Consider the following 13,320-nt stretch of genomic DNA (forward strand, 5'->3'; position numbering starts at 1 on the left):
AGAACCACTTTCCTCAGACCATCGCTGCAGCTCCTCTGTTCAGCCTCTGTCTCAAACCCTTGCTTTTAGCTCCTGTCTCTTTAAGACCCCCCCCCCCCTCCTGATAAAGCTTGCTCTGATTGGTTAACTGCTCCACTCTGTTTTGATACACGTGTCGTTACTACAGCAGCTGAGGACGTCTCATCGTTGTTGTTGAGGAAAACTCGGAGGATCGACGACATGACTTTAAAAACGTGTTTGATAAAATAAACTTGAGACTAAACTGTCGTGATGCTTCAAACATCTGGAAACATAGATCAGCTTTTCTCTGGAAACGAGCTGATAACGACGCTGAGTGAGTTTATTAGATCCTGAAGAAAGTCCCTGGGCCCCCGGGTGTCCAGGTCTGCAGGTCTCCAGGTCTCCAGGTCTCCGGGTCTCCTGGTCTCTGGGTCTCCGTGTCTCTGGGTCTCCTGGTCTCTGGGTCTCCTGGTCTCCTGGTCTCTGGTACTCCGGGTCTCTGATTCTCCGGGTCTCCAGGTCTCCAGGTCTCTGGGTCTCCAGGTCTGCAGGTCTCCAGGTCTCCAGGCCTCCAGGTCTCCAGGTCTCCGGGTCTCCAGGTCTCTAGGTGTCCAGGTCTCCAGGTCTGCAGGTCCACAGGTCTCCAGGTCTCCAGGTCTCTGGGTCTCCGAGTCTCCAGGTCTCTGGGTGTCCAGGTCTCCAGGTCTGCAGGTCCACAGGTCTCCAGGTCTCCAGGTCTCCAGGTCTCTGGGTCTCCGGGTCTCCAGGTCTCCAGGTCTCCGGGTCTCTGGGCCACCAGGTCTCCAGGTCTCTGGGTACTCTGGTCTCCTGGTCTCTGGGTCTCTGGGTCTCCGGGTCTCTGGGTCTCCAGGACTCCAGGTCTCTAGGTCAGAGGAGGTGGTGCCATCAGGTCCTGCTGTTGTCCCCATGTTGGAGGAGAACGAGCATCAGGCTGAAGTTCGACTTGGGGGAATCTGCATGTTACAGAAACTAGATTAAATAGATTCTTCAGAGTTTTGGATCAGTGAGGAATTCAGGTTCTTCTTTACAAGTGAAGGAAACGTCTGTAACATCTGAAGAGAATGACCTTGATATCAATGAAGTCATTAAAGAGACGTGACCTTCATCTGCTTCTCGACATGAAGCTGAGATCCAGTCTCACGTCTTCATCTTCACGAACAAACACAAAGAACATGAGTTTGTTTCTGCCTCAAGTTTCACAGAAAGAAAGAAGATTGAACAGATTCTGTCACAAGATGGAAACAGGCGTCTCTATAATTAAAGATGATTACACGTCTCAGATCACGACTTCGGTTCAAATACAAACCCAGAGTTTCCAGCGTGGTTCGATGAAACCAGAGCAGAATTATTCAGAAGTCTCAAAAGCTTCTTTCAATTTGGTTCAAATTTCAACCAAAACTGAGAAAACTGGTCAAAAAAAAATACAAATAAAACATTTATCTACTCTGTGGTTGAAGAAAAGATTTGGTTTGTAAATAAAAAGCTGAAGATGCAAAAGAGGAAAACAACACAACAACGTAAAGAAGAGAAAATCGTACATAAAACTTCAAAAAACAATAAAGAAAACATGTTTCATTTCGGTTAGTTTCATATTTTTCGGCTCTTCACTGGACAATGAAAAATCTAAGGGAGGGAAACAACATATTCAACAAGAGGAACCCCAACACCCCCGTGATGGATTACAACTTGGACTGGTCTACTTCTTGTTCCTCTGTATTTAAACAGGCTCCGCCCTCAAACACATGTTTGGGTGTACCAGGTCCAAATGGAGGTTGGGTGAAGGAAGCACAGAATCTGTTTAATAGAATCAATATCTTACTGTAAGTTTCAGGACATTAATATGAACCAGATCCTGTTTTACACTGTCTGATACACTAGGTGGCAGTGTGCGTGTAACAATCGGTTCAACAGTCCACTAAAGAAATGTAAATAAAAAAGAGAGCTGCATGTTTCAAACCAGGAAGTGATGCAGCAGAAAAGGTAAATCAAACACAACAATGAACAATGAGTTCATACAAATAATTATTCAAAATTCAGCTCCTGTCTCTTCTTTCTACAAAATTCATGGATACGAACATTACGTGATAATCTCCAACAGAAGAGCCGACAGTTAATTATCTATAAACATCTTTTACAGCCGCTAATGAAGATGGAAACAAACTAAATGTATGAGTTGTTTTTTTTGCTGCGTCACTAATGAAACATTGTGTAGAAGAAGAAACTGCTGATTCATGGATTATTCTTTACATCATCAACCATGAATCAGCAGACGATGAAGATGATGATGATGATGATGAAGCTCAGTGTCAGGACGTCACAGGTCAAACTCTTCTTGTTGTTGACGCTCATGTGACGTCACAGTTGGACGTTGAGATGCAAACAAGTCGACATCAGAATCTGATTATTGATTATTCTGAGTCTGAGATTATTCAAGTTATAACAAATAGAACATATGTGGATAATAACCTGAAAATTATAACAATGATAATGAATATTATAATCATCTTTATTTATATAGAACTTCTCAAAACGTGGTTACAGACATGAACAAATGAACTAAAAGCTCAGTTCTGAACAAAGGAATTTTATAATAAAAACAATAAACATAAGACAGAAGGTGAAACATGATGTTACTAGAATAAGAAGTAGAACTCTGTGATGGAGGACTATGATCAACATGTCTCCTCACATCTTCTACCATCAGGAGCTCCTCAGTTCATCTGCTCCTTCATCTCCATCAGACATGATGTGTAAACACTTTAAACATGAAGTTACAAACTGGTTCTTCTCATGTAGTGAATCCTGTTGTTGTGTTGTTGTGTTGTTGTGTTGACGTGTTGTGTGTGTGTCCTGGGAGAGGATCCTCACATGGGACTGAGCTTTATCACTGATCACTAAGTTTCTGTTTGACTCTTGTTGAGTTAAGAACAGAGGAAGTTGCTCCTTATTAACATCTGTGAGACAAACTGGGATTATGAGACAAACTGGGAATATGAGGCAGATAACATGTGAAGCATGTGAGGTACTTTTCAGCTCTGATTCAGAGGAAACTCGACTAATACATCATGAATATATTTATTCTGGAATGTACTAATTAAATAAATGATAGAACTGACTGAGTTCATTAGATTCAAAGTGTTCCATTGTGGTTGTTGGTGGTTGGACCAGGACCAGGAGCATCAGGCGCTAGGACCCGTCAGACTGTGGATGAGGTCTTTGTCTCCTCCTCCTCCTCCTCCTCCTCTCTCTCTCTCCCCCTCTCTCTCCCTCACTCCTCCTCCTCTCTCCGTGTCTCTCTCCATCAGCAGAGCTCTGGATGTTTGCTCTGACTCCAACATGGCTGTGAATCTCGGCAAGAACCGACTGGCCCTGCTCACCGCCTACCAGGACGTCATCGACGAGAGCTCCACCACCGACTGGTGAGTGTCCTCCCGGCCTCGGCCCCCCGGCCCCCCGGCCCCGCACCGCCCGCTCCCCGCTGCCCGGTGCGGGGCTGGAGCGGTGCTGTGCGGGGTCGTTCAGGCTGAGGATGCGCAGGACGGGGTGCACCTTCATCCTTATCCTCTTCATCACACTCAGTTTCACTTTGTGTTGAAGCTTCTGCATGAATCTGTCTCACTGAGTGTGTGAAGCAGAAATCAGCTGCAGAGTCAGTGTGTGTATGTGTGTGTGTGCGTGTGCGTGTGCACGCTGAACCAGTGGTCGTGCACGCGGGACCAGTGGTCGTGCACGCGGGACCCAGTGAGCGTGCACAGCAGAAATCTTTGTTTCCTCTGCAGCTGGAAGCAATTTCAGCCTTTTTATACAAAGCGATGCGGCTGCGCGTGCGTGTTCGTGTGTGTGAGACTGTGAACGCGCCTGGGATGACTGAGGAGCATCCTCCCAAACCAGAGAGGGGCGAGGCCGGGGGGGGGGGGGGGGGGGGGGGGTGGGGGAGGGGCAGGGGGCGTCTCTTCCTGGGGGTTCCTCACGTGGTGCAGGAGGCGGAAGTGAACGTTAGCTTGAAAATGATTATTCGTTTAAAAAAGGTCAAATAAGTTAATGAAGAATTAGTTTGTTTTTAAACGAGCTCCAGTTAAAGTTAGGGAATTATTTATTTATGTTTGTGTCTCTGCTGGGATTCAGTTTTTCTGTTCGTACGTTCGTCCCGTTGTGAACACGACATCTTCAGATCTGTCACATTGATCTTGGATGAGTCGAGTGAAATGCTCTGATTGGTCGACACGTAGAACCACAGGTTGAACACGATATCTCAGAAAGTCCCTGAGGAAATGTTTTCATATTTCTCACAAACCTTCATTTGGATTCAGGGATGAGCTGATCTGATATTGCTGCTCGAGGTCAGAGGCCCGTCCATATTTGGTACAATGAGGATGAGCTGATTCGATGTTGGAGGTCGCAGTGTTTCCTCGTTTGTGTTAAACATAAACCAAAAATCATTAGATCATAATTTGTGTAGTAAATCACTTCCCACACAGAAGCACATGAATGCAGCTCTGTGTCAAACAACCTGTGATTCCCAGTCACTGGAGTTTCACACCAGTATCTGAACCCAGGATGGAAACGCTGCAGGTGAATTAAAGTGACGTACGAGTGTTGTGGGAATTTTGCAGAACCAATAACCGGCTCTGGTTTTGCTGCAGCTTCTTCATTCCTCGACTCTGAAACCGAAAAGAAGAAGGAATTCATTTGTTCTGTGAAGCAGTTTCACTTCAGGAGGTTTTATTTGACTTTGAGTCGAACTGAAGGTTTAAAGTTAAACTGTAACTTGGTGCTGATGAACCTGCCGTCACTGCTGCAGCAGAACAAACACATGTTCCACTGGTTTCCAACAAGAACAGGATGTCATGAGGTCTGTGCCCAGTCGCTGACGGACGAGTGGGGAACACTGGTTTTCAGATGAGAAGTTGTGTTTTTAGCTCAGATTTCAGATCCTGTTTTCTAGTCGGTCCCCATCTTCACTATGGGACGTGAACCTGTGTCATCTGTTGACGTTCACTGGTCTGAACGAGTCAAACTGGGACAAGCACCGGTTTCCACTTTCAGGTTGTAGATTCAGTTTTAGATCCACATCCTGTCGGTGGTTTGGACATGTTTCATCTGTCGTGAAGATATTTAAAAACAACACATGAGCATGAATGATCCACTCCCTTGAGTCAGTGGCCTGCTTGTGAAGTTGTGTTGATCTCGAGTGTGTTTGTCGTCTTGTTTGCGTGAACGAGAGTTGTCAACACAAAGCGACCGGGCAGGTTAACGTTTCCTCTGGAGCGTCGTCCACGTGCTCGTTCAGCCGGAGCAGAGTCGAGGCTCTGCCCCCGTTCTTCACACTTGATGAGGTTTGAACAAAGGCCGATACTTTGAAACATGGCTGACCCCAAACAACATGAACCACCCCCCCTCCCGCCCCCTCCACCCCCTGACCTACTCCACCCCCTGTAGCTGTGACAGACTGCACTTCTACGAGGTTTGATAGGAAACATTTAATCTGATTAGTCAGTGAATCACACAGGTCCTGTGACGAGCTGGTCAGAACCAATCAGAGCTCTGCAGGTCCACTGGTCCTCGGTGCTTTGTGGAGTCTTTGAACCCCCCCCTCACCTGTGCTGCACGTGGACACAGCCGCCTCGTCCAGCTCGGCCCTCCACTCGCCATTAGCTGTAAGTGGTTGAGAGCAGGCGGCCAGAAGTGATGAGGTAACGAGCCGGAAGGATCCAGAGGACTGATGAGTCATCCTCTTGTGTTTCAACCCAGAGTCCAACTCGTCTCTGAGAGGACGACCGAGACGAGGACGCTGGACGATCCCCTTCAGCTGAATCCAGACTTTGAATCGCTCAGAAAAAGGAAGACGAGGGAAATGAGAGGTTGTTGTTTTGCGTGGTTCAGTGAATGATGTTGTTTCAGTTCTTTTGAGGTTCATCGTTTCAAAATCAAGCTCCTCAACCGGCTGAAGTCACACAAGTTCTCAAACATGGAACCTTCACATGTGTCCAGGTGTCGTCAGGTGCTTCAGTAAGTTTGTCGTGTCAACAATCTACATTTCTACTTTGGACCGTTTAGCGTTGAGGAATGTTGTTGAGTTTGAGGTAGCTACGAGCTAACTAGGAGCTAACTAGGAGCTAACTAGGAGCTAACTACGAGCTAACTAGGAGCTAACTACGAGCTAACAACGAGCTAACTAGGAGCTAACTAGGAGCTAACTACGAGCTAACTAGGAGCTAACTAGGAGCTAACTAGGAGCTAACTAGGAGCTAACTACGAGCTAACAACGAGCTAACTAGGAGCTAACTAGGAGCTAACTAGGAGCTAACTGTAGCCTCTGGTTCTGTCGGAGCCTCGTGGAGGTCGAGTTGCCACCAGAGCTAAAGTTCATGTTGACCTCATGAGGGATGTTTGATGTTTGAGCTCAGGAACAGAAAAGAATCTGTGTTGAGATTCTGCCCGAGAGGAACCGGTCCTGAAGGAACCAGAACCTGATGGAACCATTTGTCATAAGTGAAATGACAGGTTTACATTCAGCGAGGTGATGTCTGGTGTGTGATGTTGAACTGGATCCAGAGTTCAGCTTCTAGAGACGTGAGGAGTTTGTTATTTCATCTTGTCCCTGAAGGGAAGAGGAAAAGAACTCCAGCTCCTTGAGCCACAACATGTCAGGATGCAGAGGAGCCGACGCTGTGAGCCAATCACTGGGATCCAATATCAAACAATCCGCAGACATTCAGGAATGCTGAGCGCTCTGTGGCTGCTGCTGATTGGCCGGGGGGGGCTACAGTCATGTGACCCCTGACCCCTCCAGCTGCTTGAGGAAGCCATTACCTGACGCGTCACCTCTGGCAGGCGCACAAAGGAGGAGGTGGTGGTAAGAGGAGCCGAGCAGGAGGGTCGACTCTGAGTCACGTTTCATTCATGCAGCCTCAGACAAAGTGACCTCCAGGACAGTTTGTTCCTCTGCTATCAGCCGCTCACGTTCCTCTACCTGCAGTCGCTCTTTATTTCTGTTTGTTTACCTCTGTGAAACCTGTGCTCTCCCCGGGGTCGAGACTCAAGGTCAGAACAAGCAGTGACACTCTGAAGGGACTCAAACCAAACAGCTGAAATGAAAACCTGCTGGAAACGAACTCTGGCATTCTGGGATCACGCTGTTCTTCTTTTTAAATACCTGGATAAATCATATTTAATGAGATGAAAACATTTTGTTATTTTATGGCCTTTTCCTGTCAATCAGCATTGAGCTGTTATTCCTTCAACCACCACCAGGATCTTTGAACCGTGACTAAGTCGTTTGAGTTAGAGGAACTTAATCAGACGAAACCATCTGACGACAATTTGATTCAATCATAAAGTCGGTTTATAATTTATAAGGTCCCGACCTGAAGACGTCTACATGGCAATATGTTAACGTGGCCACAGCGCCACCTACAGTTTAATTTGCTTCTATCGTTCAGTATAAGTCCAACGTACGTGATCATCGCTGTTTGCAGCTTTGATTCAATAATTGTGAATTAATAAAACAACATAAACAAATGAATGAAAGGAAACATTATTTCATGAGGTCTAGTTAAATCGTCTGATTCACAGTTTATTGTTTTCTGAAGCCTCCGTCCGGCTGCACCGATCATTCTGTCTGTTGTAGACTTGTTGGTGCCAGTGAGAGACGAATCTTATTATTAATGGACTGAACACACACACACACACACACACACACACACACACACAGGGTCAGCTTCATGTCTCTAATGACTCCTTCAGTGTCCTTGCTCTGAGGCTCCAGATACAAACAGACCAGTCAGATGTGTCCATGTTTGACCTCTGACCTCTGTCTCTCTGTCTCATCGTCCTCTGCAGGTTTTCTCAGTTAATCCCACTGTCGGTGGTAAACCAGTAGGAAGACGCTGGTGTTGTGATTCTCAGGCTCTCAGGTCAGAGTCAGTGGAGCCTCATGTAAAACAGCTTCTTGTTTTCATCACTGTGTGAAGCTGAGCTGACACCGAGTCCAGAGCGATTCTCCTGACGTTGTTCTTCATCTCACATTTCTCTCCTCCGCAGACTTTATCTTTTCAGAAATTCAGAGACCTTTTTTTAATTCTACAGTTTAGTTTGTCTTCTTTGAACCAAAGTAGCTACAAGTAGCTTTAAATCATTTATCATTCCTCTTTATCGCATTTTGTCGATTTGATTTTGTCCATAGCCGAACCCAAAATATAATTTCATCAAAAAATCTGTGATTTGGGGAAAATATTGGAGGAAATGTTTTTATTTGTAAAACTGGGATCAATAGAACCTGAACTCCTCCGATGCTTTGGTGTTGCAATTTTACGTTTGTTAGTTTCCTAAATATTAAAGCAAGACAGCGTGACAGTATCGACTTTGTTTAGAGAGCGCCATCTACTGGACCACGAGGAAAATGACCTTGATTCTCGTCTGTATACGTTTGATTGAACATACGAATACTTTCATAAAAGTAAAATATCGATATGTTTCCTCAGAGTCTTCTTCAATACTAATTTGCATGCTGAGATACGAGTGGTTGAGTTGAAATCTGCAGCAGAAATCACTCACAGCGCCACCTAGTGGACACAGGGAAAGACGTGTTTTATTCTGAGTGGTCGGGGGCGTGTCGGGGTGCTGCCTCCATCTTTATCTATCTCTATTGAACCTGCTGTTGCTACGTGGACCTGCAGCTTCATTGAAGCCTCAGGGCTGGGGGGGGGGGGGGGGGGGTTCTGACCTCAGATGAAAGCCATTGGAGATGATGAATTCAAGGCCCCGTGTCAGAAGGGACTCACCTCGGGCCGTCTCCCCGGTTCATCTGCTGTGAGGAGCCGGGCACAGACGCAGCTGCTGGTTTCAGGAAATGAGATTTCCTCCAGAGGTTGTTCAGGTTTCAGGTTGAACATATTCTGGGTTTTTAGCCGAGAGCGTCTCACTTGTCTCTGGTGAAAGTAGCAGGACGTGTTTAAAGGTCAGAGACGTCTGTTGTCTCGTGTGCTGGTGCGACTGAAGGTCAGTGTCAGTGTTTGTCTTCCCCCTGGTGTCCTCTCCCTGGTGTCCTCCCCCCGGTGTCCTCCCCCCCGGTGTCCTCTCCCTGGTGTCCTCTCCCTGGTGTCCTCCCCCCGGTGTCCTCCCCCCGGTGTCCCCCCCTGGTGTCCTCTCCCTGGTGTCCTCTCCCTGGTGTCCTCTCCCTGGTGTCCTCCCCCCGGTGTCCTCCCCCCGGTGTCCCCCCCTGGTGTCCTCTCCCTGGTGTCCTCTCCCTGGTGTCCTCCCCCTGGTGTCCTCTCCCCGGTGTCCTCCCCCCGGTGTCCTCCCCCCGGTGTCCTCTCCCCGGTGTCCCTCCCCCCGGCGTCCTCCCCCTGGTGTCCTCTCCCTGGTGTCCTCCCCCCGGTGTCCTCTTCCTGGTGTCCTCCCCCTGGCGTCCTCCCCCTGGTGTCCTCTCCCTGGTGTCCTCCCCCCGGTGTCCTCCCCCTGGTGTTCTCCCCCTGGTGTCCTCCCCCTGGTGTCCTCCCCCTGGTGTCCCCCCCCTGGTGTCCTCCCCCTGGTGTCCTCCCTGCTGATCCACTCTCTCTGACTCCGACTGACCTCTCTCATTATTTATTTAGATTCTCTGCTCGAACAACAACATGCAAACCTCCAGGGGACTCTTTGTGTTGTGATTCAACTCGTCTCCTGAATCAGATCCATGTTCATGATAGATTCTAATAGATTTGTGAGACCCTCTGAGTTTTCACCACAGCGCCACCATCAGGTTTCTGACCTCGTACGTAGAGCTGAGTAAAAACACAATATCAATACTTACCTGAATATGAGTTATATAAGGAATATAAATGATTTGACACTAACAACCTTTCTTCAGAAGAACGTCTGTAAGCGGATGTGCAGTTTGAGTAAATGAACAAATTGTTGATAAGGTTAAGGATCAGTTAATTGGTTAATTGGTTAAACTTGTGTTCAGAAATGTTCGCAGACTTTCCGAGTTGTTGTTCTGACGTTTGTTCTTCACGTGAAGTTTCCCACTTGAACGAAGAAGACGAACAGAAGCTTCCGTCCGTGGTCATCCCCGTAGCTAACGTCCACCATCAGTGTTTCCAGATGAAACAGGAAGTGGTCACATTCTGGGCCTGAGGGAGGAAACGGTTTACAGCTCATGAGTCGATGGAGGTTTCTGCCACTCAGGGAAACCGTTTGAGCCCGAAGCCGCCGGTCTGCTGGATGATCAGGGCTCAGTCGGCTTTACAGAAGCGCTGAGTCAGCGAAGTGAAAGTGTCAGGCCGAGTGTCAGGCCGTCATTCTGCTGCCGAGGTCAAAGGTCGTCAGCTGAGCTCTGCGGCTCAAGAGGGAGGCTGCAGGCGTAACATGGCAGCTTTTCACATTCTCTCCTGCTCCGTGTGAATCACTTGCTCTCTGGCCTCACACGTTCATGGCAGGAGGCAGAGGAGAAGATTCAATCGGCCGGAAAAGAGAAGTCAGGCAGCGGCTCGTATTTATAGCTTCGCTCTCTCACACCGAGCTCGTCTCTGTGGACCTCAGCAGCGAGTCGGGCTCGTTGTGTGAGATGTGAACGTGTCAGCTTGTAAATGAGACGTTCAGCTAGAGAAATAAATCACAGATTCTGTAAACTCCTGATTCTCTGAGCCAGATGAACCACAGACGTTTGAAATGACCGAACTAACCAGTGAGCATCAATGTTGTGTTTTCAGATGTGTTCGTGTGGACGGGGATTATTTCTGATGAGAAGCACGTCGAGCCTTACAACCTTTTTTTGGTAGAGTTTTAAAGTGTGTGTGTGCGTGTATGTGTGTGCGAGTGTGTGTGTGTGTGTGTGTGTGTGTGTGTGCGTTTGTGTGTGTGTGTGTGTGTGTGTGTGTGTGTGTGTGTGTGCTTGTGCTCCATCGTGAGTCGAGTGTCTCCACAGACTCGAGGCTGCTGCTGAATAAAAGACTGAGGTGTTGATGAGTGCGATCGATTTCCTCGGCTGTTGATCTTTTTTCCGTTTCTTCACCTCCTCTCTTTATTCTCTCCGTCTCATCTCTACAGATGTTGACAGCTGTGCTTGTAACCGTGGCAACTGCTTCTTCATATACAAACGACTTAGAGGAACGAGACACCCCCCCCCCCCCCCATCTTGTTTGTAACCCTGGTGGCCGTTGTGTGACTCTGCAGAATTTAACATCACTTTGTCTTTTATCCAGTAAGAACCCATCAGAGCCGAAGTCGCTCTGGATTCCCATTGGAAGTCGATGTGGTTCCGTCTCATTTCCCAGTAACGGGCTCATTTTCCTGTGATGGTTGTTTAGAGCCGTGAACCTCTGGACTTCATGGACTTTAACTGCAGCTGCATTAGGGGTCGTGACCTCTGACCGGTCGCTCAGGAAGAGGTTATTGATCACGTATATACATATAGCTGTTTGCTTTTTGCCTCCACCTTCCTCCACCTCCTCTTCATCACTCCCTATGTCCTGTCCTCCTCCTCCTCCTCACTTCAGATTTCTCAAATCCTCCCTTTGCCCCCCCCCCGCTGCAGTTCTGCCTTTTCCGAGCTCCTTTACACTGTGTGTCGACGCTGCAGCAGCTACACACAGATGGTCTCACTGGGTCTCTGTGTAAACAGGAGGACGGAGGGACGGGGGACAGAGTTTGTCCTGTGTGGACGACTGAGTCACAACAACACCGGGAGGGCGAGAGACATAGACGGACAGGGAGAGAGAGGGAGAGTGTCGTTTAGGGGAAGTTCCACACTGACAAACAAAGGTTGTGTAAATTCTTGAAACCCACAAAGACTGAAGAGTTTTCAAATGGTCCCAGTGTCGGGGACGTGAGACGAGCTGGGACACGAACTCAAACCTCAGAGAACAACATCAGAAAGATGGAGCTGAGTGTTGAAGGCCCCTCGGTTGAGGTTGTGTTAATAACGAATACATGTGTGGGTCAAACCAATTAAGATATAGAATAAATCTGTGTTTTAGGGATGTTGTTTTTTAACACTTTTGCATCAAATACCCCCCCCCCCAATCTAATTTCATATCTCAGTGAATGAACCTCAATTTTTTCAAGGTCAAGAACAAACGACTCAAATCCGGTTTGAGTTAATAACTGTAATAATGAATCTGCCCGAAGCCCGAGGCTCAAACAGGAACCGGTTCATTTTGAGATCCATGATTTCCAGAGACTTTATTTCTTTGTGAAACAGCTTCATCGACGGAGAAGTGAGAGCAGGAGAGCAGACAGGGGGGGGGGGGGGGGGGGGGGGATTTAGAGGATCAGGATTTGGGGGAGGATAGAAACTGAAACTAGAAGCTAATGAGGTCAGAGGAGGGAGGTGTAGAGTGTGTGTATGTGTGTGTGTGTGGTGTGTGTGTTGTGTGTTGTGTGTGTGTGTGTGTGTGTGGTAATCCGACCACATCACCAAAAATTCAAAGGCCTTAAGAAATCAAATATATTCACACTGGAATGTTCCTGTTTGGATTTATAGTTTTTCTTTAGTTCCAATTTGATCTTAACTAAAATATTAGTTTACTTTATTTACTATATTTTATTATTTTACATGACCTGTAATCATGTTCATATTTTGACATGTGGATAAAGATCACAGCCCAGTGAACACCGGCCTCCTCCGTGTCACCAGACGGGACGTGAACCAAAAGTCACACGGATGTTTGTTCAAGTGTTTCTGATAAGTTGAGACGTCATGATTGACAGCTGACACCTGATTGGTCGGGCTTGTGTTAATGACGTCACCAACACAAGATGGCGGCTGGGATGTCCTCTGGGATAGTTTGGCTTGATTCTATTACTGAAGGAAATCCCAGTGCTCCTTTGACACAGCTTGAGACACAAGTCCACTTCACGAGTCCACCTGGAACCATGTGATTATCAGAACTCCAGAACCGGCCTGAGAAGCATCAGCTTTTCTCTTTTGTCTCCGGCATCCCAGCGATTCACAGTTTGACTCTGACAAAGGATCATTGTGAGGTTTCCACTGTGGCTTCAGCTTCCCTGTATGAACCTCAGAATGTGCACTGGAACTCGACCAGGCCGCGGCACTGAGGAGTCCAGGGACCAGTGGATTTGCTGGTGGAGGCTTTAAACGGCCAAATCTCTGTCAGGCTCACTCTGAAAATCTTCTCAAACCTTTCACCCCTGACTGTGAAGATTAGAACAGGATTTTCTGTCCTGGCTCAGCGGCTTCACCGCGTCCAGCTTCCTGTGCCGGGAGACGCTGAGTTCTCCTCCGACTGCTCAGTTGTGGCCAGGAGCTGCAGATCCTTCATTTCCAGTAAGTGAGAAATATTATCTGTTTCTGTTTCT

General features: G+C 47.5%; 1 protein-coding gene across 1 annotated transcript in view; it reads left to right on the top strand.

Moving 5' to 3' along the window:
• Positions 1–3,282: 3,282 nt before the first annotated feature.
• dbn1 (drebrin 1) overlaps positions 3,283–13,320 on the top strand; it is a 47,260-nt gene continuing 37,222 nt past the window's right edge. The window contains exon 1 of the mRNA XM_053441178.1: positions 3,283–3,440. Within this exon, the coding sequence (XP_053297153.1) occupies positions 3,358–3,440 (83 nt within the window). The 5' untranslated portion in view covers positions 3,283–3,357. The remainder of the gene's footprint in view (positions 3,441–13,320) is intronic.

This window comes from Pleuronectes platessa, chromosome 15 (genome assembly GCF_947347685.1).
Source record: "Pleuronectes platessa chromosome 15, fPlePla1.1, whole genome shotgun sequence".
In the NCBI taxonomy this organism is placed as follows: domain Eukaryota; kingdom Metazoa; phylum Chordata; class Actinopteri; order Pleuronectiformes; family Pleuronectidae; genus Pleuronectes; species Pleuronectes platessa.